Source organism: Cyprinus carpio, chromosome A1 (genome assembly GCF_018340385.1).
Source record: "Cyprinus carpio isolate SPL01 chromosome A1, ASM1834038v1, whole genome shotgun sequence".
In the NCBI taxonomy this organism is placed as follows: Eukaryota; Metazoa; Chordata; class Actinopteri; order Cypriniformes; family Cyprinidae; genus Cyprinus; species Cyprinus carpio.
In genome coordinates, this window is record NC_056572.1 from 22,939,518 (window position 1) to 22,966,632 (window position 27,115).

General features: G+C 39.7%; 1 protein-coding gene across 8 annotated transcripts in view; it reads right to left on the reverse strand.

Annotated features, from left to right (window-relative positions):
* Nucleotides 1–27,115, reverse strand: part of LOC109068547 (zinc finger protein 827-like) — a 67,103-nt gene that overhangs the window by 25,918 nt on the left and 14,070 nt on the right. For 7 of the 8 annotated variants that reach the window (XR_006160236.1, XR_006160234.1, XM_042758116.1 and 4 more), the window contains exons 2-5: nucleotides 20,652–21,866; nucleotides 17,655–17,827; nucleotides 16,680–17,169; nucleotides 5,692–5,913 (exon numbers count right to left, since the gene is read on the reverse strand). Coding sequence is in view for 6 of the 8 variants with exons in the window: in XM_042758116.1 (XP_042614050.1) it covers nucleotides 5,692–5,913; nucleotides 16,680–17,169; nucleotides 17,655–17,827; nucleotides 20,652–21,866 (2,100 nt within the window). In the remaining 2 variants the exon portion in view is untranslated. The remainder of the gene's footprint in view (nucleotides 1–5,691; nucleotides 5,914–16,679; nucleotides 17,170–17,654; nucleotides 17,828–20,651; nucleotides 21,867–27,115) is intronic. The other variant, XM_042758108.1, reaches the window with a different exon arrangement.

Consider the following 27,115-nt stretch of genomic DNA (forward strand, 5'->3'; position numbering starts at 1 on the left):
GAGGGCAAACTCTCCTTTTTGTAGACTGCCTCAGTTTTGGCTGTTTCTTAATATTACAGAAAAATAATGAGTATAAAAATATAAAATACTTTTTAATACGCATTTTCTTAATAACGCAAATTTTCTGTTGTGGACCATCTAGGGCTGGACCAGAATATTCGATTATTCGAATATTCGTTCGGTGGGCTGGCATTCAATTTTCAATTTGGAGATTTGAATATTATAATTTTTTTTAACACCTCGGCTCCCCCGCGAAACGGTTCTCATTCGCTCTTGAATATAGCGCTGTTTTACTATAGGGCCAAACAGTTCTAAGAATTGTCAGGTACGGTTACAGTTATATAATGCACGATTACAAACTCGGCCCGGAATTCTCGCCACGATTAGACATTCTAGGTGCTGTTAGAGTGCATGTGCATGACATTGTCACTCTGTTGCTACCAGTTTCTCCATAGCTGGCTAAATACACCCACTATGCGTGAAGTCAACTGAATGAATGCTTCTCGAGATAATAAAAATGCAAACAGACAGACAGACACACAGAGATTCCTGCCTTTATTAGAGAGAAGAATATGTTCAGCCCCTCCCTCCGAAGCTTCGAATATTCGGTGTTGATTACTACCGAAGCTTCGAAACTCAAAAAATGGTATTCGGACCAGCCCTAGTACCATCTAAAGCAATTACACCATCTGAGGAACACTGGACAAGTCAATAAGAAGTTTATCATATTCCTTTTCACTATAGACATTTCCAACACTGACGTCATTTCAAACAAAATCAGGCAAAAAACAAAGTACGTTTTGAGTTCGTTTTGGCAGTTCGAAACAGCTGCCCAAAGCAAACTCTCTGGAGGAGAGTTTCCATTTGAATTGCTGCTAATCGTTATTCTTTTGTCTATAATATTCTGACCATTGGGGCCCATCTCACACCTAGATTGCCTAAACTTCTTCATTTCATCGTTGTTGTGTTTAGGAGATACACGTGAGCATCGCGTCGCATGTATGTTTACATTAATCTACACCCCGCCTCCAGCAGCGTGGGGGTGCTGGAAAGTACAGAAACAGTATACCATCGCTCAGCCTTTTCGAACTTCTTTTTGCCCCCAAACGAAGAAGAAAAACGAACTTTGTTTGAAGTATATTGGGGCATTTACTGCTGAGCTCTGTGATGATGCCTCTAATTGGCTTTGGGTATAATAAAAAAAAAGACCAAGAACCTGGCAGAGAAGAGGAAGAGATGACCAGGTCAAGAAACAATCCCCCTGAGAAAATGCCGCAACTGGATGTATCTCGATCTGTAGGGACAAATACAGGTTGCGCTGTGGAGGATGAGAGGATGGCAGTCCTCTCTTAGGTCTTGTGTGCCCCCCGGTGCAGCGCCACATCAGGGTCCATCTGTTGAAACCCAGTAACCGCACTGAGGGACTAACACAGCAATGGTAATTAGCCCCAGGATGCAAACAGCTACCATCAAACAGATGTGGGGGAAGTCGACACATTGTTAACTGGTTTGATGGGGGGTGGGTGGGGGAGGTGACCTACTTTAAATCATGTGATGCAACACCTCAAAATGGGATGGCTGCTATCCACACCATGAAACAAACTAACAAAAATTGCTTTCTGATGTCTTGTCAGGGCTTAAGACCAAATCGCTACAAGCCAACCAGGGCCAGTGGTCAGGTTCATAATTCTTCGGTAACTTTCACACAATGGGACCATGAACTTGGGACCACTAATCACCCGGACAATCCCTCGGGAGCAACCTGGAGATAAGTGTTATAAAGGTACATGAGCAGATGCAATTGTACATCTGTGGCAGAGAAAAACTGAGCCCCTTTCACACTGAGATTCCGGATAATACAGGGGTAATGTGTCCCGGCAATTGTTCCCGGATCGTTATATTTTGGTTCATTCACACTGCCAGTGATTTCCCTGAATCTGTGCGTGCGTTCACACACAACCTGAAAAGGTCCCGTAATGACATGTGACATCAGGATGTGACGTGTAATGTACTAGTCGAAAACACTAGATATGTTAATTTTCACTTAAAGGGTTAGTCGTTCCAAACCCGTAAGGCCCCCGTTCATCTTCGGAACACAGTTTAAGATATTTTAGATTTAGTCCGAAAGTTTTCTGTCCCTCCATTGAAAATGTTTGTACGGTATACTGTCCATGTCCAGAAAGGTAATAAAAACATTATCAAATTAGTCCATGTGACATCAGAGGGTCCGTTAGAATTTGTTGAAGCATCGAAAATACATTTTGGTCTAAAAATAACAAAAATTTTATTATTTTATTATTTTATTAACTTTATTCAGCATTTTCTTCTCTTCCGGGTCTGTTGTGAGCGCGTTCACAACTCTGCAGTGACGCTGTATGGAAGTTAGCTCACAGAACCTAAGCTAACTTAAAAACACACAAAAGTACAAGGAATATCACAATTAAAAAGAAAAAAATCATAAAGCTGTTCATCATATAAAGCGATTGTATCTCTTCACAAGAGACTTGAATTAAACCAAATGATTCATAATGATTTGTTTTACGGTGCCTTCATTTTACGTTTTACAGATTTGTTTCATGGTGCCTAAATCTTAGATTTCAAACAAAAATATCTTAATTTGTGTTTTGAAGATGAATCAAAGTCTTATTGGTTTGAAATGACACAAGGGTAAGTAAAAAAAAATGACGATTTATTTTGGGATAAAAATCAATAAATCAATCCCATGAGGGAATGATTGAATACAACATGGCCATGATTTAACTAAAACTTTCATTTTAATTTGTGGGAACAAGTTTAATTTGTGGCCAACTGGCTATTGTATCTTGTTTCTTTTCCCCTTCAGTCATGTGCAGAGCTCCGTAATTTGCAGGATTTCTACTCAGGTACTGACTGTTATGGCAGCCCTAAAAAAAAGTAATGCAATTAAAATACATTCATTTCACACTAGGTATAGTTCAAATCTATTAACATATTTCCTAACATATCGCTTGAGACTTACTGATATCAAAATTATAATTAAACTTAATTTGGATTACTACTTGTGCACAATTCTTAATATTAAGCCTGTGTTTTAATGTCACTAATGATGAGGATTGTATGATTTTTGAATAATATCGGTCTTTAAATGCAAGATATTTAAAGTGTAACTAAAGTATATTTGCAATAGTTCCACTTTAGCACAATCAGATATACTTAAGTAAATCTTTAGTTGGACTTCAGCACTACTTCTGCACAATTAAAGTGCATTAAGTGTGAATTTAGTGGTTCCAATTAAGCAGACTTTAAGTATAACAGTTTAGTATAGTATATTTCAGCTGATATTCTGCACTGCCACTTGTTGTTTTTGAAAACAACGCAATGGCGATCATGTCAAGTATAAACACTTAGTGAGTGTTTGCATTCACAGAGTGCGGAGAGTTTGCATTCACAGTGTGCGGAGGTTCACATGATAGTGCCAAATGACACTATAAACAACCACTACAGTAACACAACCCACATTGCATGTCATGTAAAGCCATGTAAGATGGCCTTAAGAAGAACGAGGGGGTTGTCAAGACATCCTCGTTCAGCAGGGCAGTGTGCTTATGAGCATATAAACCAGACGGAGACGACCTTCCCCCAAATGACCTCTCAAGACTCCACCACTGCATCACACACACACAAGACCACAGACGATGTCATTGTTTCCATGGCACTGATCCCCAGCCTGCAGCTAGCAGAGCACGGCTCTTTAGATCCACTTGGTTGCATGTCTGCATGCCGCGGTGGCCGCGCTGAGACAGATCTGCGAGGCCATGTCGTGTAAAACTGCTTCAGCTTGACAACAAACAGGCTAATTGGTCCCTGTTCCTGGCCCCTGGAGACGGAGAGAGAGAGAGGCTGAGGAAACACATCCTGGAGGTGGGGTGAGCGGGAAAGAGGCTCTCGCTTATAGTAGCACATGGAGAGTTTTGATGTGGGAAGTCACGGAGATCTCTCATTGAGCTTTTCGCACACATATAAACACTCAACAACAAAGTGAGTGAAGTGTACTAGTCCTTTGTTCATGTCTTACTACTTTCAATACTCATATACGCCAAGACTTGGTTCTCTAGTTCATGCGCACACTTTCACTCACTCTCTGGGGAAACGTGACCTGGGGCTCTGCAGTCAGGAAGCACACGTGTTAAAACCAGCTCTCTATTGGCGCGGCTGAGTCACACTGAAGTGTAAGGCATCATGGGGAGGGAGCAGTAGCAGCTGGTGTGTGGTGCCCGTCAAATGCGCTGCTTTAGAGTGAATCACTCCCTATCATCCTCTGTAATGGACTACTGTCTCTCCCTTTGACAAGTGCTTTTCTCACTCATTTTCTGTTTGTCTGTTTCTTTCTCCAGCTCTTTTATTACCTTGCAAACACATCTAAAATCCCACCTCTGTGATCTCCCAATTATTTTCTCAAGACCTGATGCATTAAAGACTGTAGCGTTCTACAAAAAAAGGAAAATGTGGTTATTTTATTTCACTTTCTTTAGAATGGATTTTTTTTGTTTGTTTGTTTTGGATATTGAGTTTTTTTATAAAGGTTTTAGGGCTGGGAAATAAAGTTTCCACGTTCCGCAATGTTTTGCACACTGTCCGCGTGAAGTAATTTTAGTCATCAGCAGGGTCCATGGACATCTGAGCTCACTGTGTGCGTGCCGCCTAATTTTTGCGCATACAACTGCACATGCACAAATAGAAAGTTGTTGAAACAGGAGAGTCCACTAGGTGTCAAACCTGTCCATTCGTGCTCTTCCGTGGTTGAATACACGGTGCAGACACAGCTGTGCACGAGACGGAGTAGAATGCAGAAAATGAATCAAAATTTCACTTTTATGACACCTTTAAGGTGGAATCTCACACAAGTCTGATTCATGGAGTCACCTAAATGATTCATGATACATATACATTTTTGTTATTAATTATTTTGCAGTACAAATGCAAAACAGGCACTATACATTTTGTCAAATTCAATTCGTTTGTCGGATTTGTTTTTTTTGTTCAGTTCAAAATCATTATTGAAAGAATTTTTTTTTTTTTCAACTGCATTGAAACACAAAAGTGTACACAAAGTGGAAGTGACAGGATACTTTTTAGACCTTACTTTTTCAGTCCCCTTGTATTGTAGAGTTCAAATAAAGATTGGACCAGCGGCCCAAAACAGCAATCAATGGGTTTATTTTGGCAGAGGACTGCTCAGGATAAGAAGCGCATTGACTGAGCAACATGAAAAGGAATTAACCCTTTTCTTTCTGCCCAGAACTCATGAGTGAGTGGAAGGACAGCAGCAGGTCAGAGAGAGAAAGAAAGAGGGAGTGAAATGGTAAAAAAAGAGAAAGAAACAAAGAAAAAGAACAAACACAAGCAAATATAAACGACCGCTAGATTTTATGATGACCTGACAGCATTTTACATAATTCTGCATAATGTATAGACATATTTCTGATGTAAATATACAAACTTTAGCTTATTGTATAACCTTAGTAGTACTGTTGCATTAAGGGTCTTCTACATATGACCTTAGCAATGTGTCAAGAAAAAGAGAAACAGAATGCAAAGCACACACATCTCTCTCACACACACCCACTCACTCACTCAATCCTCTGGAATCCTCTGAATTCAAGCCTGAAAATACACACACATGAGTGCATGCACCAAAATACATCTGCTGACCTGAGAGCTTCATAAGCAGTTCAGAGGCCACTTTGACGTTGATGTCCTGGCTAAGTAGGCTGCTCTTGCCCAACATCGGGCTCCCCTCCTCTCGTGGCTTGGTGGACCCTGGAGGTCCTTCTTGGCAGAAGCTATAGCTTGGTCCCCTCTGAGAACTGAGGGGCTCATCCGCCTGGGGCTCCTCTTTGACACAGAATGGACCCTTTAGGTTCTGGTTCGCTGCTGTAGGGGAAGAAAAAGACAAGCAAGAGTTTTGAGAACTGTCCTGAAGCCCATCTTTTTGTTGACAGCAACATGGAATATGAAGATGTGACTATACTCCATGTCTTTTTAAGCCACATGATGACTTTGTTTGAGGAAAAGACCAAAAATGTGTGTTCTGCAGAAGAAATAAAACCATATGGTTTGGAACAACTTAACTGCAAATAGAATGTAACAGAAATGTCCTATGTAGGTGAACTAACTATTTAAAATAAGATATCCAAATATTATGAGTGGTTAGTTAGTTATCTAGTTGTGGTTTGTTAGTTTAGTTAAGTCTGCATCAATGCAGAAGATAATTTGGGGGGTTGGGGGTTGTATTTGCTTCTATTAATAATTATTTGTTTAGCAGTCTAGCTTTGGCTCCATATTAAAAGAAGGGAAACCTTTTGAGAAGACAAGATAAATAGATTAGGAATCAATAGGCTAAATGGTCTTTACAAATTTGGAGGACATGATGAGCCTTCTGTACTGCACCCAAAGCCCAGCGGAAACAATTTCGCAAGCAGTTGTATGGAAAATATGGACTGTGTTGTTTCTGAATCATCAAACAGTGTGAACATCTAAAAGTGTGTTTATGCTGACTGTCTGTAATTGCACAGAAAATGATTGGTGATGATATATTTCTGCTGAATTCAGATGAGAGTAAGACATATTTCTTTTCTCACTCAATATGCTGTAAAAGTGGGCCATTTCTAATCAGGCTTCAATGAATAATTAATATTAAGACATGGAGCCCCTTCTTATCCATGCCAGGAACAGAACACCGGTCACTGGTTCTTTTTTGACACACACAAACGTTTGTTTTCTGTGATTGTTATGACTTTGTTTTTATACTTATCTAATATTTTCTTTCCCCTGATATTATCCTTTTATTATCCTTAACCCTTTTGCAATTTTAGACACACTGTTTAAAAATAATTGTGGTCAGTAAGATTGTTAAATGCTATTGAAGCAGTCTCTTATGCTCACTAATGTGACATTTATTTAATCAAAATTACAGTAAAGGCAGCAATATTGTGAAATGTAATTATCAATTAAATGCTAAAGTAAGTATTAATTTCTTTCAAATTTTTGAACAGTAGTGTACATAAGGTTGGGTTTGGGGGGAAAAACTGAATGAAATAAACACTTCTATTATGCAAAATAAAGGTACAATCAATCAGTCAAAGATCCAGATCAAATAAGTTTAAGTGAAGGGTTACAGAGAAAAATATGTACATATTGATGATCCAGAAAATGTTAATGGGGCACTGAAAAAGGTGCACAATGGATCAGATGGGAAGCCTTGTGTTCTTTTGAATTTGCTATCTTACTAGGTGTGCAGATTCCATTTCGCTTCTGTTTAAGATTTTAATTAAAACATGATTTAGTAAGTTCATTAAACCTTTCTCCTTGTGGATATTGTTGGCTGGGACCCACAATTCAGATGATTTCAGGTTTTAATAACCATTTAGGAACATCTGTTCCCCACAATGTAGGTAAAACCTGAACCAGAACTATAAACACACCTGGCACCATTCATGCACTATAAAAGCTGGACCTTCTTGTCTTTATTTACCAACATACACACAATAACATGAAATTGAAATGACAAAAAAAAAAAAATAAAATAAAATAAAATACTTTTCTTTCATTGCTCAATAATTGATTTCTGTTCATTTACAATTGGAACTTTTTTTAATCAAAATATCATAACTCAATCTTCAGATGAAACAACTTCTCTCTGGTGAAACGTCAGATTTCACCAATCATTAACAACTTTCTTACAACTGACCTCAAAATCGCATCCAGATCTGCCTCCATCCAACCAACCAACAAATAAATATTTTTTTCTTTTGATAATCCATTTCACTAGAATATACATCACAATACGGAAGAAAAATCTCTTGCAGCTTCTGTTTCATTGAGACTTTAAGTAAAAGAGCCTTTTGACAAAACATGATGCATTTTCACAAGTTATTAACATTGTACATCTAGCAAGGTTTTTTTTTTTTTTTTTTTTTTTTAAAGTAAAAACAAATTTAAATGTACTATACTTTATGTTTTATTAACTACTTTCCCCCTTTCGTTTAAAGTAATAGAAATGCTGGCTCTTTTTACTTTTGCTCTTGGAGAAAATGGTTGTGTAAAATAAAAAATAAAAACTGACCACTATAGAAGTTTACCCTCTTATTGTGACTTCTGCCTTTGTAATCCCCGGAAATGTGAAAAGGGTCCATCTTTAAACTACTCCTTGTGGAGACTGCTGTTGGTCCCAACAATCTAGTTGATTTCAGGTCTTACTATCATTGTGGGGACATTCACTCCAAACTCCTTTTCCATGTTTTAAAAACTTTCATTAACACACACTCTCTCCATATCACACTTCCTCTCCTGTTCAGTCAGTCTTTTCTACACAAATGCCTGCCCATCCTCTTCCCTCTCTCACTGTTCCTCCTTTCATCTCTCTTACAGATCATCAGTGATCACTCACCCCTCCTGTCTCTACCACACTCCCCTCAGTACTCATCTGATCTCCTCACCACCCCAAATCCAAGTACATGCACCATCCATAACGGCGCTGACTCTTCTCATCAATCTCCACGAGCTGACCACCGCCTCACTCCGATGACTCTGATTAATGGTGACGTGCAAACGCGACAGCACCGAAGGTACAGTCAGGTTAGGGGACAGGACACGACTACGAGCTAGAGATCGTAGAGAGCCATTGGGAGAGTTTATGACCTTGACGTGGAGAGTGCAGCCGGTGAACAAGGTGGCGGCGGGGGTGGTGTATGTGGTGGCACCGGCTGGAAATGTCACCAGTCAGATGTCAGCGGACGGACTTAGCGTGGTCCGGTCAGCACCTGGAAGGGCATCCTCTAATTAAGAGCGTGTCGGGTCGCGTGTCCTATCAGAGGGCGTACAGCATGCGCATAAGCGTCCTCTCTTTCGAAGACATGTAGAAAAGTACAAGCTGGAGACGTGAACATGGAGATACAAAGTCACACCACTCTGGTGACCTTTCGGTTTGCAGCTAAAAATAGAGCAAAATTTCCATTCGAATTCTTGTTACAGAGAGCACTGAATAATTTATCAGCTTAATCCGCCAGCCAAGTTTGTTTTTTTTTCCTCATAAGGCATAAATGTCTCCAAAATACCAAAATTAAGCTCAATGAAAATGAGCACTTTCTGTTTACCGACTGTTTTATTAGACTTTCATATAAGAGTAATCCCCAAGTGCCTATCTTGATCTTTCAAATTCCGTTCTGTCATCAAATCATCTTTGGCATAATTTATTTTTTTTCTATCGTGGGTGTCTTGTGTGAAAGCTGCCATCTTTCTAGCTCCATTCACACAGTCAGTGTTCAGGATTGGCAAAAGCATTTCCAAACAAACAGGTGACTCTTAAATTGTGCTGGTCATATAACAGCACACAGAAGCGGCACAAACACTGCATCTATGAACAAATAACTGCAGTCATGCCCCTGTGAATATGCATGTAACCATAGCAACAGTGACTGAATGATGTATCAAAGATGACAACTTCCATAAACCAGAAAGTCTTACAACTGCATCCAATCAAGGAGTAAGTTCATCAGACATGTTGTTCCAAACATGTATGACTTCATTTCTCCCGCGGAACAAAAAACAAGAATGTCAGTAATGAGAAAGTTTCAGTTACCATTAAAAAAAGAAAAGAAAAGAAAGAAACACTGAGACATTTCTCATAATATCTTCTTTTATGTTCCCCCTTGTTCAAGTCTGCATTCAATTGATAAAAAATTCACAAAACATGAATATTGTGAAATATTATTACAATTTAATATAATGGTTTCAATATACTTTAAAATATAATGGATTTCTGTGATGCGAAGCTGAATTTTCAGCAGCAATTATTCCAGTCTTCAGTGTCACATGAACCTTGAGAAATCATTCTAATATGCTGATTTATAATCAGTTTTGGAAACAGTTGTGTTGCTAAATATTTTTTTATAACCTGTGGTACTTTTTTCAGGATTCTTTAATGAAGTCCCTTACGAAAAAGAAGTTTATTCAAGCGTGCTATTAGTATACTTTTTAAGTATTTCTCAGGAATGGGCTTTATGTACTCCTCAGAAATATACTTGAAATGACATTTAAGTATACTTGACTTATACTTACAAAAAGTAAAAATATATTTGAGCTATACTTGTGCTCCAGGAATCCGTGTTTTCATTATTATATGGTAGAAGGCGCAAGTACACATCTTCTGTAAAGAATTTGCAAACCACAAGAGAAGAAGAAAAAGAAACAACAGACACTAACACATGTAATCTAATACGATCATCTGACATGAAACCAGGGGGCAAGGAAGTCGACCGGAAGTTGAAGTCGGCCGCGTGCCGCCATCTTGTAGCAGAACTTCACTTGCGTTAGCATCCCATTGACTCCCATTCATTTTTGCGTCACTTTGACAGAGAATAACTTTACATCCGAGGCGTTTAAAGACTCCATTTGTCCATTATTTATTTCTAAAGATACACGACAATGTATAAAGGGCTCCATTACCTTCTATGTTACATTATGGCCCCGTAGAAACAGTTTTTGTAAAAATAGGCTAACGATTGCGTCAGAACCACTCGACTCTCTGTCGCACAGTAGAGAAATTACCGTACAGACAGGAGGAGAAGCTCGCAGGCAATCGGGGAGACGTTGAAGAGATATATGGCGTACTGGCGTTACATTTTAAAATACTATACAAAATAATTAATCAGAATACTTACTCCTGCTCACTCACACCCAAAGAACTCCCCGCTCAAGCTCGCCGTCTCTGCAAGATTAATGATGGCAGTTTGCACGCACAGCTACTAGAAGGTTTACATCTGTCAGACAGGTTGCTGACGTCATCAAGCTTAGTTTGAGTCTGCGCGTCAGAAACGGAAAGTTCTAAAAATCGCTAAAAATCGGCTTCACTTGTCTCAATTGAGTTCCAATGGGGTCGCTGTGTCCATTTCTTTTACTGTCTATGCATGAAACAGCATCAAAACTGTAACGTTATGGAATAAAATGTCGACCAATGAAGAGGTAATAATTACAGTCAAGCTTTGGGGTGTTGATCGACTCCATCTACGTTTTGATTATCAATTTGAATCCAATTCATAGTCTTTTTTCAGCTTTTTGTTCAAAATGTTATTTCTTTTTTTTTTTTTTTTATTAAACTTACCCACATTAAAGTGTTTTAAAAAAAAGAATGCATGAAGCTAGAATAAAATGTTTTTGTTTACAAGCAGATACCCTGTTCTTTCTTTGGATGTTTTGTATGTTCAGATATTCATATAACAAAATATATACAAATTAAAACATAAATAGCGACATAGTAGTATACTTAAAGTATGATTTAAAGTTCACTTAAAAAAAATTATGAGTATACTTGCAGTATAAAACTACTAAACTTGAGACTATACTTCAAAGTGTACAAAGTATTTAATTAGTAAACTATCAGTATACCTATAAGTTCACTTTTAGTATAATTACAGTACAAACTACAAACATAGAGGTAAACTAGTTGTGTACTCAAAGTTTGCTACTTGTATAGTATACTTAAAAGTATACTTTTATATACTAGAAATTGGCCCAATTTAGTCCCAATGAGTATTAAAAAGAGTACACTTAAAAGTATACTACAAGAACACTGATATTTGTATACTTGTTACATAAAGTATACTTAAAATATACTTAAACTTTACTTAAGTATACTTAATAAAATAAACTTGAAGTATACTACTTTTTGGTAAGGGGTATCACAGCCACATTTTATAAACAAAAAATTTCATATTTATGTTTGTATTTGATACAGTTTCTATAAATTTCCACAAATTTCCAATTAATTCTTATAAAATCCTGTTAAGTTTCCAACTTAAATATTTTCAAAATTTCCCAGGTTAAGTTCCTGTGGAAAGTTTCCGGAAACTTTTTCTGTCTCATTCTGTGATAAGAAGCCTCATCAGATCACAAAAGGAAGTTATTTCAGACATTTGACTGATGTTGTGGAGCAGAAACATTAACATAATGTTCTCTTTTGTTTGACAAAAGGTTTAGAAACGCTTCTCATTGCAAGTCATCACAAGAGAAGATGTTTTGGCATGTGTTGCTTTTTCAAATGCATGTTATAAGTGGGAGGCATTTCCTCATCCTAAAGTGTGAACTCACGGGCACACAAACAGGTAATTTGGAAAGAAATAAAATACACGAAGATATTTAAATGCAAAATAAAAATACAATTCACAAGCGTGTACTGAATGTGGATGTTGTACTGAACGATTCAATATTACATTGAGAATTTTGGAATCCCTTCAATATTCATTTATAAACAAGCAACATTAAACTAAATAAAGTGTCATACAGAGATGTGATGATGAAAAATTACTGATGATTCATTCAGATGCAACAAAAAAAATAATATACACAACAAACAAAAAAAAATAAATAAATTAATTAATTAATTATATTCCATTCAATTCAAAACAGAAAATTTAATTTCAAGATATATTAATACTTTTTCCATAAAGTGAGTCACTTTGATTATTGAATACAGTTGTCTCTTTCATTATTGCACTTAAATGTATGAACATAACCACATTTAGCACTCTGAACAGCACTGACAATCATATTCAGCTTCTGTCTGAAAGCAGCCTCTCTCTCGCTGTCTCTACTCTCTCTCTCTTGCTGTGACTGGAGTGAAGCCCCCGGTCAGTGTTACATCAACACTGGGGCTATCTCTGCTCTCGTTGGTGAGGCTGTCATCTGCCGTTGCTGTCACCTGCCTCCTCATCTCTGTGGGCTGATTCGTTTCTCTGCTGGGCGCTTGTCCAGTACCCTGTCACCTCTCACTCTGTTGCGGCTGCCCACTGTTGGACCACTTCATTAGCTTTCCACCTCTGTCATGCAGCTCTGGCAATTGGTCAGCACTCCCGCCGAGGATGCCTTAACGTGGCAGGTTAAGGGGGCAACAACAGCCAACAGTCTGCTACAGTAGGAAGGCTTTGCTACATGAAGCAGCAATGGTGCATCCACACATCACTGTACGCTGGATCCAGCAGGGGTCCCTTACGAGTGCAAGCGCAGCATGGAAGATGAGAAAAATGGCTGGCGAGGACTACAAGGAACATATGAATGAAGGGCGTTTAAAAACCATGCAGATGGAGAAAACAGTCCAACTTCTGTTCGTTCTTTGGATTCGCCAGTTGCAACACCTCCTACAACTGTACTAGGCAATTATTCGCCCGTGACCAGAGTCACACCCAGTGTCACTTTCTCTGAGAGGAAGAGACAATGTGTGAACTGTCATTATTGAATTAGGTCCAGCAAGCATGTGCAGGAGCCTGCATTTCAAAGCATTTCCCCGACTTTCATCTTCAAATCAAAATGTGTATCGCAACTGGATGGCTGACAGTTGTGTCAGCACAGAGGAAAATCTAAGTGGATTTGTCTGAAACTCAGAGGAGAACCAAGCAGTCCTAAGAAATGATAGGCCAATTATGTCAGAGGTTGGAGAGAGTTCACCTTATGTGTGCGTGAGCATGTGTGTGTTTTGCCTGAGGAAATCTAAAAGCAGTATAGTCTACTATTTTACACTTCATTCTTTATTCCATCTCTAGTTCTCTAATTCCCTTCCCTTCCATTTTTTATTCTTTTGCTTTACTCTTTCCCCTGTGTACCCCAAGTGGGAGTATGACTAAAGCAGATAACACTCAAGACACTACTTAAGAAATTTGGAGGATGTGCACAAATACATGTTCATTGGTGCAAAACAAGCTGCAGCCCCAGTCAAAAAATAAAAATAAAAATAAAAAAAATGTTTACATTTGCAAATCCCTAATTGGTACTGTACCAGTATGAATCACAAATGTATGATTTCTAAACAGGGCTGTGACAAATAATTACTTAATCAATCAATTATTTGTATAAAAAAGCCACATACATACATATACACACAGACACACATGATTTCCCAATCCTGTACCCCTCTCTCTCCTACTTTGCTTCCTGTCAATTCTCCGTGATCTACAGTTCCAATTAGGGAAAAATGGTAGAATTAAATATATATATATATATGAAACTGAATTATAAATTATAAAAAAAAAACAAAAAAAACAAGCACAAACAAAAGTGAGTGATGAAGTTTAACAAAGATCCACTTGCAGTCAAGATGTGTGTTTTTGAAAAATGGAAATACTAATGTGAATTTGCAACATTTTCGGATAAGAAAATAGCCATCAAGTTCAAGTTATGTACAGAGGAAAAATGCCTTGCATGTGCATTAAACAACACACTCACCTGACAGGGCAACACACATGAGCTTATGAGCAACTTGGGTCACATGCATTTCCCGCAGCAGCTATGTGACTGCTGCCATTTTTCATGTCTTTTTCCATTGAAATGCAATTGTCACTGTAAAGTGAAGGCACTCACAGATCCAACTAATCATGATGTCATTCAAATAGCTGTCTCAAAATCATAAAGTTCATGCTACAAAACACTGGTACAACTTGTCTTCAAACTGAAATGTAATTGAAATGTAATAAAAGGAAGTGAACATGTTACAAAAGCACTGCTCTGATAGCTGTAAAGCACTGCTTTAAAGAGGATGACTTACCAACCAGGTTGTCAGGTGTGCGTGAAAAATTATATTTCATCATTATTATTATTATTATTTTAAATCAATGCTATGGTCATCTTTACATCCGTTTGTGGGTTTTTACAAATATTTAACCAATGACAAATCTTTCAAAAGAGCTTGTGATTAGAACTTGTAACACCATTGCATGCTCAAACTGTGAGCGAAACCTCATAATTACACCAGCCTCCATTCAGAATGAAGTGCCGCACACAGTCTAGATCTCTCCTCATTCGCGATGCAAGGGTAAATAAAAAACTGATGTTTGAATAAGTACAGTGTTTTCTTTTCTCAAGAAACACCATTTCTATAAAGGCTAATGTTTTTTGTGAGTTTGAAGAGCGGAAAAGAGTCAGTTTTATATATCCTGTGCATTGCACTTCATCTTTCATATCATGAAATTTTGGCCAAATGTATTCAACAACAAAAAACTGAGCGCCCATATAACTACAATAAACTTTATAACCTGTAAGTTCATGAAAACATGATGCGATGCACTCTAATGATGGACAAAACACATATTGCCGTCATTCGCTGGTCAAAAGAATCGTAAGTGTCTGATCATTCATAAAGCCACAATACCAACTCTCACGATGCTGTTTAATTATAAAAAAAAAAAAATGTTTTTACATTTCCTGAAATTGGTAGTGGTTTTGGACATGTTTCCACCCGAAAGTATGTAAATATGTAACAATATGTAAATTTGTTGTTTTATCATCACCAACACAATGCCACAGTGTTGATTTAAGCACAAGTTTAACATTAAATGTGAGTACTACTTTTAATACAATATCCAGTTTTTATATGCCAATTGGAGCAATGCATGTTTGTGCACTTTTGCTATATTTCAGTGCTTAGTGGTGTGCAATGGGATAAAAAAAGTAACTTCTCAGAGACAGTTTCAGCGTCCTGACAGTTTTAGCACAAGAGAAATGGTGTCACTTAGATCATGCCTGTTAAAGAACCGCTGCACAAATTATTAAAGGAACTCAAAACTACAAAAAAACAAAATCTAGACAAACTAGTTGACTGAAGACTATCCTGATTCATCTCTATCCAAACGTTAGCAGTGGAGCATCTCCCACTTGGAAAATCTTGCCTCAGTCTAGCAGGACATGGCCACTATACATTAACTCCAGCCTTGCACTGTTGAGGAGTCTTTCTAGTCCTCTGGGACCTAAACCCATTTGTTTGGGAGTCCAGGAACACAGTGCCATGGGCGACAAGGGGGCGGCAGTGCACTGAACGCAGACTCTGCACGTTTCACCAAGACGGAGATGAAGTTAACTAAGCTGGAACAGTCCCTCTGCATCCAGTCAAGAGGTCACACGATGGAGCTAAGGGCGCTAATCATTTCCAATTACGGATTCCTTTTTAATTATGAATTATGCATGAATTTTTAATTAATCTAATGTTCCGAAGGTTTTCCTTTTTTTTCTGGTCCGAGATCTCAATCTAATTACTCTGCATTAAGCGAGGGTGCAGCGACCCCGTTGCCGACCTTCTGGGTAACCCTTGGTCAGCCCTCTCGTATCAATCTCACTGCTGTCTCACAATTACCTTTACTTTCCGCTACAACAACACGTATTTAATGGTCTAAAGTTTGGAGTTTAAATACATTAACAAGTGAAATTGTGAGTTTTGTATTTCAGTTAAATTTCCTTTTTCCCCAAAAAAATTACTAATTGATACACTCAATATTAGCAACTGAATTATCAAAAAGTCACTGACTTACAGTATTTTTATGTCAGCCATAAATATGTATTCTAAAACCTGTTAAAAACTGACAGACCTAAAAAAACAGGCATCAGGATGGTAAAGTAAAGCTATAATAAACAGGCTCTCTATGGTAGAGCGGTAACTTGAGGTTAAGAATTAATCAAGCAGACACAGTCCTGCAGGATCTTGGCTTTGGGTTCCCATCCAGCAAGCCGAATTCTACTGCCTTTGCCAACTCATAATTATATTAGCAATTCATTCATCCTAAATGGAAGGAATTATGGATAAATCAAGCTGGTTTACATAATCAAGCATGTAATTCCATCACATTGCCCTTTTACATTGTGGTTTAACTGAGATCTCTTACCTGAGAGTTTCATGAGGAGGTCCGTAGCCGTCTTGGTGGTGATATCTGGGCTGAAGAGAGAGGCAGCTGTAGGTCCAGGCCCCGGTGGACTGGATTTGAGCCCAGGCAGATCCAGAGAACTGCTGCTGCTGCTGGGTCGCTCCCTACACAGGGCAAAGGGAGACATCACAGACACATCCCTCTCCTGGGGTTCCTCCTTGATCTGGACGTGGTTCAAGGGTTCTGCAGGGGAGGCCAGCAAACGACCATCGGGTTGGCTCACAGTGGGAGATGTGGAAGCATCTGTGTTCATGACCTGATCACCACCTTCCCCAATGAGCAAGCCCTCGCCCTCCTCAGTGTCTGTGCCGGGTTCTTCTTTGACTTTGAGGTCGGGACGGGGGAAGTGCTGATGGCAACGCATGTGCAGCTTGAGGCTAAAGTGGCGGGAGGATGTGAAGGGGCAGAGCTCACACTGGAAAGTCTCCCCTCGGTCTTGGTGCTGATGGACCTGAGAAGAACAACAGAAGAAATATCTTTAATGGATTAATTCTGATTTATATATATATAAAAGAAAAACAACAACAATGCAATAGAATTAAAAAAAAAAAAAAGATTGTGTGCTGTGTAAATGCCCTCTCAACTGTCTCTAATCACTGTGGGATGTGCCAGCAATAGGTTTACATTCAATGATATGTATATGTAAATAAACAATTTATTGACTTTTAAAGGCAGTTTTTATAAAGTCTATTCAATATTTTCATCTGCCACGATAATATATTACTTCTGAATTACCTTAATTTAGAGGCTTTTCCCTGCAAATATTTATAAATCTGATTAATTGTATATCATTTGATACTTAATTTGATTAAAAATATGAAATGACAGACCCTAATAATTTTGCATCATAAAAAAATCTGCATCTAGACACGTTATGATAATTGATTTGATGTGATTTATGGCACAAGCATTTCTGCTCTCAGTGATTGAAGTCACCTTCATGTGGGACTTGAGATTGTCTTTACGAGCACAGCGAAAGGGACAGAGGGGACACTGGTGACTTTTTAAGCCCGTGTGGATCACCATATGTCTCTTCCAGTAGCTCTTTCTCTTGATGACGAGACCGCACACCGGGCACTGAAAGGGCTTCCCTCCATCCTCAGGAGAACCTGCAATAAATAAACAAACAAACAACTAAATAATTAACTACATGAATACAATACATGCATATAGAGTTTAATATTAAACCCACAATTAAAAACAAAAAAGAAAAACACATCTATTACCACTATACTTGCATTTTATGAATGTTATGTATTTGTTGCTAGTGATTTATTGTTCCAAAAATGTCTAGTATTTACATAAAACCATTAGCTGGACAATGATGCCACATTATCAGATAGCCCTTTGGCATGCAGTAACATGTAGGCTAAATATCTAGTCAACCTTGCATCTATTGGTGTGAATGAGATAAAAATTGTGAGCTATGATTACTCCGATCAATGCCAAAGACTCCTCACAAAGGAAGCCAAACACAAGGATGTTTTTAGTAAGCCGATTATTGTTGTTGGCTCCATATCCGGTGTCCATTAGGGCTTAATTGGTCTTATTAGAAGCTGGCATGATTGCATTACAAATTCTACGAGGGCCTGTCAGGATGGCTTCATAAGTATTCCAGTCGTGTTCCTCGAAAAACATCTGGTAATCAGTGTTTGGTGAAATTACCGCGCTCAGGCATTCATTGACCCAGGGTGTAAAACTTCGAGACTGCCTATTTGCAACAATAAACCACCATCTGTGGCTCAACCTCTCCCGGCGAGATCACTGTGGAAACTGCTCGTGAGCTAAAAAGACTGAAGGTCTTTGGTATCAAGGGAAAGGAATGAGAGCCATTAGCTGGTTTCTCAAATTTTATTGTGCATTTGGTTTTGTTTCATTACCAGACAAAAACTCTTTGTGTGACCATCTTATAGATCTCATTCATAAAAACAAGCCAGGTGAAACGCGATTATGATTTTAATTGAGGTGTTCTTATTTAGTATTTAAACTTTACACTTCATAATCTGCCATATTATAGCCATTTACAACACATTTATCTCTCTTGTGATCGTGACTTTGACATTATTCTCTATGTCTGCAACTTCTTTTGGTCAACCCTGATTCCAAGCCACAGAGGTTTGAGAATTAGCAAAAGATCAGCCATATCTCAGGCGCACAACCCGGGCCTGTGCTGAATGGAAACTCTGATGGTTGTGCCGGCTCTGGAGCCTGACCTAAATTCTGGGGGAATCTGCTGAGATGGTCTCCGACTGTTCGGGCTATGGGGAGCACACACACTGCCGGCCTCCGTTTGGCAGGCTGCACATCCGCGGGAGATGAGCTGGGTCTGGGAACGTGCCGCCAACTCCAGCAAACCCCCACTGTGCTAACAGACCTTTCCCAGATTCTCCAGCCAAGCTCTTGCAGACGAAGCATGACCTTATGGCACTACTAAATCACTACACAGTGCATTCTTCAGTGGTGTAATAATCAAGCATTTAGGTACAGGTACCTTAAAAAAAAATAATTACTGTTAAGAAATTATTCTAATGTAGAAAACAAGGCAGGAGGTTAATGACTATCTGATTCGAAACTGTCTTGCATGACATTTTCTATTTATTTACTATTTTTTTATAACATTTTCTTTCATCTTTATTAATCTGTAGCAATAGTTAACATTTGAAGTAAATTAAATATAAATATATATATTAATACCTTTGCAATATCAATCAATATCAATAACAAAGTCAATTTGTGAAAATTCATCCCTGCTAGATATTCCACAGTCAATTGTAAGTGGTATTATTGGAAAGTGAAAGCGTTTAAAAACATGGCTGACCAGCTACATGCAAGCCTCACATCACCAAGTACATTGGCAATGGATGGAGGGGTGTAAAGCACGTCGCCACTTGGCACGTGTTCTGTAGAGTGACGAATCACACTTCCCTGTTTGGCAGTCTGATAGACGAGTATACCAGGTAAGAACATTACCTTCCTGTCTACATTGTGCCAACTGTAATGTTTGGTGGAGCAGGGATAATGGTATGATAATGATAACGTACCCTTACTTTCAGTGAAGGGAAGTTTTAAAACTTCAGCATACCAAAACATTTTGGACAATGCTATGCTTCCAACTTTGTGGGACTCTTTTCTATTCCAGCATAAGTGCACAGAGCAAGGTCCATAAAGACTTGGCTGGATAAGTCTGGTGTGGAAGAACTTGAGTGGCCTGCACAGAGTCCTGATTTCAACCCCATCAAACACCTTTGGGATAAACTGGTGGACAAACAGAGTTTGCGAGCCAGGCCTTCTCGTCCAACATCGGTGCCTGACATCACAAATGCTCTACTGGATAAATGGGCAAAAAATCCTGCAGAAACAATCTTGTGGAAAGCCTTCCCAGAATGGTGGAAGCTGTTATAACTGCAAAGGGGAGGGCCAACTCCATATCAATGTCTATGCATTTAGTATCCAATGTCATTAAAGTCCCTTTTAGTGTAATTGTTAGGTGTACCAAAATGTATAGTATATATAAATGTATATAAGAAGGGCTGAATGAAAATGCAAATTAATTCTGTAAAAGTATGTGGTGCTTGGTGGAAAAGTTGAAATACCCGGTTTTCCTGGTTATTCTGGGACACAAAGCACCACGCAACTGTGTGTTTCTGACACCTTCCTGGAGCTTCCATTACTGTATATGCAGATGCAAGAAACTGCTCTGCAGTGAGGTTTGCATTTAATGGATTCAGGTGTCTTATCAGGTGAGCCTGGCTGCAGGGTGGCATGACAGGTGGTCATATATGCATCTATTTTTGGACGCAATAATCACAGAATTTAATTTCTAGCTAGTGTGATTTCATGTTTGTTTTAATGTTTAATCCTACAAATTTAAACCACCTGGCAATTTCCCCTCAAAAGCACAAAAAAGCATGCATTTAGGGAACAAACCAATACCTGCTTGACTGCTGGGCTTGGCCCTTCCCTTGGGGATTGTTGGCAGCAGAAGATCCATGGCCTGGGTTGGGGTGGGCACCTTCTGGTTCCTGTCTAACAGGGGCTTGACATCTTCAGAGGCTCCCAGTACTAATGCCGGCTCTTTCTTATCAGCTAGAAGGTTCCCCGCTGCTCGTGCGGCCACCTCCTTTAGCAGAGCTGCTGAGGAGGTCATGGAAACCAGAGAGAGAAAGGAGCCAGCTGAGGGTTGATGCTCAGATGAGACCACCTGCTGCTGACTTCTTTCAGACACTTTCTTTGAGAGGGCAGCAAGCGTGGAGCTGGCAGACTGCGGACTGAAGGGTGAAGCGAACGGTTCAAAGCGCACTGCGTCATCAGAGCGAGTGCCCAGGGCTGCCATTGAGGAGGAGGTGACTGAAGAGGATGAAGAGGAGGAAGAGGAGGATGAAGATGCCGAGGTGGAGGAGGCCACCGCGCTCTTGTCTTGGAGCACGGCGTTGGCGGCTGCCTTTAACTTCTGGATAGCTGAGTCTGGTGATAGGCTGCTGCCGCTGGGTGCTGAGCAACTAGTCGACGGCCATTTATCTGCAACTCCTACCCATACGAAGCCAGTGCTGCCTGAGTTAGGGCCATTGCTGGGGCCATATGGGTCACAGGGCTCCTGCTTGACAGTTGCTACAGACGCAGGTGATGCAGAGTTTGAGTGGCCGCTGTTGTTGCTGCTGCTGTTAGCCAACCTCCTCGCCAGGGCACTCAGCTGCTGTGCGTGATGTGAAGATGGAGATAGTACCAAGCTGACCGGGGGCGACTCTGGTCCTCTGCCCGTTACACGCCCGGTCAGGTCCCCTCCTTCCAGCTTCAGTGAGCCAGCCTCCAGGAGACGCCGCAGGTTGCTGCTGAGGGGCTTTCCCAGTGCCTGACTGGAGTCTCCATAAAGAGAGGACACCTCAGAGGAAAGCATGTCCTGGGTCGAGAGGATCCCACTGTCCAGCCCCAGCAGCTCCAGGGAAGCCCGCTGAACTGGCGTCGGGCAGCCCAGGGAGCTCTCGGCTGAGGTGTCGTGGTCCGGTCGGGGAACATCATCCGGGGAAACCCGCAGCTCATCTTGCACATCACCGTAGGACGATTCAGAGGGGCTGTCGGAGGTATTCCCAAACCAGCTGTCCTCCTCTACTGAGCCACCCTCTGGCCCTCCGTCCTCTACCGTGTCCACATCTATGAAGCGGGAAAAAAAAAACATGATTTATTCAAATGCTTTTCCAGCAAGACAACTGACAGTACTTCATTATCATTTGTTGTATTATTATCAATGTGCATCTTATTAAAATATATATGTAATGCATGATTATTAATAAATACTGGAGGAAAAATCTGTTAGGGCAAAATGCTGTCCTTATAGCCATCGATTGACCTTTTCCAAGTGACTTTTCTCATTAGGACTAAAATGGATAGTTTGAAAAAAATATGTTCTAAAAAGATGAGTGATGTAATACAATTGAGAGTTGCCCTGGTGAGTGTCTGACGCATCCCTCATAAGGCACAGTGGAATAACTTGAATTCTTTTTTTCAACCATGTTTTTTTCCAAGGGTCTAAAGGAGTGTAGTAAAAGGGTTACCATGGTGACAGACCCTTCCGGGAGGCTAGACAGCAAAGATTAGGGTAATGGAGGTTACAGAACTGGATTAATATTCATGAGCTTGTCGATACCACAAGGGAGCCAATAAGGATAGGGTTAAGGTCACCGAGGGTCATTAATATACACTTCATGTATCAATATTCATAAGCAAAACATTACAGCTTGCCAGACAAGGGCGAACAAAAAATGTGAATATTCCTGATACATATTAACCATCCGTCCACAAGAGCATGTCAGAAAGCAACAAACTTAGATGAGGGAGGATGTCAAAACTTATTAAGTGAGGGTTTTTTTCTGTCTGTTCACTTGACCAAATTAAATCCTCACACCTCGGTGAGAGTACGAGAGAACAAGAGCTGGAGACAACAGGGAAAAAGGCCGGGGACTTGTGACACCGGAATATGATCTGTAAGAAAATTCATTTGAGCATCTTTTCTTCGCCTTTTGCTCGCACACATAAAGGCTGGTCTCACCTTGCCGACCCCAACATAAGCCTGGCGAGTAAGCTCTCTGTTTACAGGGAAAAGGAAAAGCCGTTGCCTGGCAACGGTATCCCGTCGACCCGTAGGGATCATTACAGTCAACACACATCTGGCCAGCACTGCTTACTTTGGTCCAAGGGGGTGGCAACCGCCACGACCCCATGCGACCATGCACCATGATACTAACAATGCAGCAAAGCATGCTTCTAACCTTGAAAAATAATAGAAAATAAGATATAAACCTGACACACACACATCCCTTGATGTGAATGCGATTATGTGCAATCGTCCTCCTGACTTTCAGTATCTCATCGTTAAAGGTTAGAGCGTTTCATGAACATCACCAGGGCGTTTCACCGAGGGCTCTCGGTCACCTGAGCAAAAGAGTGAAGTATGTGAGGCATGACCCATTTCCATGTGACACCAGGGAGGACGGGCAGTAATGGCCATAATGTTGTTAGTGAGAAATGGCTAGATTGCTGACCAGAGGTCTCTGAGGCAGTGGTAGAAACTCAGACTGAACCCTGCTCTCGCCATGCTAGGTTAAGCTAGGTTGTGCTACGCCCCGCCACTCTTATTCCTAGCTGCACCAGAGAGGCAGACACAGTCAAGCCACTCCGTGGGCGGCCTGACATTTCCCAAGGTCACGGCTCGGGCCCCAGTTCCGCATGGCTTTGTCTGAAACAACCCCCTGCCTCTAAAACGCACACACGCACATACACACTCGTATGCGGCTTGAAAAATGGGAACAAAACCCTGGTAGTTAGCTGAAATGGCAACAGTGCTATCGCATAGCAACAAGCTTGACAGTTTGGGACAAGGGACAAGATACTGGCCGTCTGCCTTTAAGAGGTTCGTTTAATGGCATAATAGTGAGCATGACTTTGTGTGGCCAGAAAAACAGCTGCGGGAGGCAGTGTGGTCCAGATCTGTTATCAGTCACTCACACTGAGACTTGGTGCTCGTATCTCTTGAGGCTAAACTGAGCTTATGATTGTGTGCTGCTGTGGACATGACCCTACAACCCTACAACTACAAGTGCTAAATGCAAATCATAACCTCAACAAAACATGAACATGAACATAAAGAAGATTGTTACATTCAAGCTCTGAAATGAACTTTTTAGCCTACCAGACAGATTTCTCACAGCCAATTTAGTAAAAAAACAAAAAAACAAAAACACCTAACAGATATTACATTTGTCGCCCAAAAAGTATTTTATGAAAATGTATATTTAAAATCATTGCGCTCATTTCTCTGATGTGCTCCATCTAGTTGACAAACATGTATGTGTGTATTTCCACAGTAAAGTCCAAATTTGTGTACTGTCAGAGTATATGCTGAACTGGATAAAATACTTCTTGACTGTTCAAAAAAGTATGTTGTATATATGCATGTGTGTAGAATACAGTCCAGACATTTAATATATATTTTTTAGCAAGAATGTATTTACATTTTTAAGAAATACACTTTTAAGTCTTCTGCATTTTCGCAAAAATAACTTATATTTCAAATAAATGCTGTTCTTTCGGACTTTCAATTTATAAAAAGAATCCTGTACAAAAATATATATGATTTCCATAAACATATTAAGGAGCACAACTGCTTTAGACATTGATAATAATAAGAAATGTTTCTTGAGCAACAAATCAGCATATTAGAATGATTTCTAAAGGATCATGTGACAATGAAGACTGGAGTTATGATGCTGAAAATTCAGCTCTGCCATCATTAGAATACATTTCTATTTTAATATATTTTAAAATATAGTTTTAAGTGAACCATCCTTATGTAGAAATCTGTATTTTTACCATATTGCTTTATAGAGATTTGTGCACGGAATATTTGTTCTTTGTATTACACTTAGACTTGGAAAACATCTTAAGGACCTTGTTAATTCTGTTTTGTTCTTTGCCACAGTACATGGATCTAGTGTAATTGTGGCCTATACTTCTCGGGATTCATTTGAACAACAGCCGTTGGCAGCTATACAGTTAATGCCACAACATCTCAGCTGTTAGATGCAATAAGTCAAAAGGCCGAGGAGGAGGCTGGGAGCGTTCTCTATTAGGGCCAGCAGCCACATGACTTGCGTATGGTTTCTTACCAATACACTGAGGCTATTCTGTGACTCAGTCGGGCGTAAAAATCGGCCTGCCTGACCCAGAAGCCGCAGAAAGGGCACAGAGAGGCTGTGCTGGGTGGGAGGGTGCCTGCTTCAGCAGAGTGAAGGAGAGAGGGAGAGGCCATTAGTCGATTAAGCTGGGGTGGAGCCATCAATATTCTACTGATGCCAATGAAAAGACACACTCGCGCAGTCTTGCATGAAAGACTTGGGTTGAATAGCTTTAACTCTATCAGAGATATTGCAGTGCCTCAGTGAGGGCTGCTATCGAATGTTACAGGCTAACTAACCACCACTTTGGCATCTATACTTTCCCAGCATTCTCTGTGGATTGCAGAAGCAAGTGCCGGTGGCGTTCGAGGGGTGGGGGGCTGGGTTTTGGAGGGGAGATAAAAAGTGGTGGCGGTAATTAAGTGTCCGACTGGGCCCTGGCGGGGGTTGCAACGGCCGCAGGCGATGCTAATGAGCCCGTCCGCCGGTCAGTGCTACCTTATTAGCCGCCGGCCGACAATATGGTGGGAAGGACGCGCTGCTACCGCCACCAGCCACACATCGTCATGAGTGACTAATGCAGAACCAGAGGTGGGAAGTAATTCTGTTAATTAGGGGGCTCTCAGGATGACCATTCTATCCCTTGAAGAAAATGGGCAATCAGTCAAGGCAAAACTAAGATTCTGCAAATACAATCATATATCGATATGTCACGATTTATTTTCTTGCAATATTGCAACATTCTCAAGGTTCTCATATCGATCCTTGTTTCATTCATATTGTTTCCCACAGTTCAATTAATGAAGAAGCAGGAAGTCTAAATAAGCATAAACTGGCTACCAGCGTTTCTCACTACAGTCTGAGACACTTCTTTAGTAATGGACAAAAGTGAAGGGAACCGCATGAGAGAGATTAACACTGAAGTCTCTATCTCAGTCACAAATCAGTTATGATATAATGAAACATCACAAATGTATTAAATCATGACAAAAGTGTGCTGTTACATATACCCAACCCTAGCATCTTAACTGATCACATAAGACATGAAATACCATCCCATTAAACACACAAAAAAACCTCTTTATATATCATGATACACTATGAATCAATTCTGGTAACAAAGCAGACCACCCCCATTTTTACAACAATAAAACGTAACAAACATCAATTAAACAAAAACATTTGTTGATCATGTTTGACTAAGGTTGGTCAGATAAAGTATTGTAAAATTATTCTAAAATTATTCTGAATTCAAATACTGACAGCAAATATAAATATTATAATTATTACTATTTTTTGGAATTCAAAAAAATATATATAGATTCTTACCTAATGCACTGTCAAAATAAATTTCCATGGAATCAAAATGACCAATCAACATTCACCATCAAAAGAGTTTCACATGCAAATCAGTTTTCTAGAATAAAAGTCTTAACAGCCAATCGGTCTGTCACTAAAAAAAAACAAAAAAAAAAACAAAAACAAAAAAAAAAAAAAAAAGGACGAAGAAGTAGAAATGAACAAGAGCATAGCATGCCTAGCATTTCAGATCATATCATTTAAAATAATTGAAAATGACTTATTTACTTATATATGCTATAACAAGTCTCAGTTAGCTTAACGCAGTACACGTAGCAAGGACTTTTAAATAATATAATAAATAAAAAGAAAACAGATAGAATAGAAAAAGAATAGAGCAAGCTAGTGTTAGAGGTCTTTATTTTTTTTGCTTAAGTTAATTGTATAATAAATAAAAAGAAAACAGATAGAATAGAAAAAGAATAGAGCAAGCTAGTAGTTAGAGGGTCAAATAAAGATGGAAGAGATGTGTTTTAAGCCGATTCTTGAAGATGGCTAAGGACTCAGCTGCTCGGATTGAGCTGGGCCGGTCATTCCACCAGGAGGGAACATTTAATTTAAAAGTCCGTAAAAAAGTGACTTTGTGCTTCTTTGGGATGGCCCAATCAAGCGACGTTCACTTGCAGAATGCAAGCTTCTAGAGGGCATATAAGTCTGAAGTAATGAATTAAAGTAAAGGGGTGCAGAGCCAGTGGTGGTTTTGTAGGCAAACATCAATGCCTTGAATTTTATGCGAGCAGCTATTGGTAGCCAGTGCAAATTGATAAACAGAGGTGTGACATGTTTTCTTTTTGGCTCATTAAAAATTAATCTTGCTGCCGCATTCTGGATTAATTGTAAAGGTTTGATAGAACTGGCTGGAAGACCTGC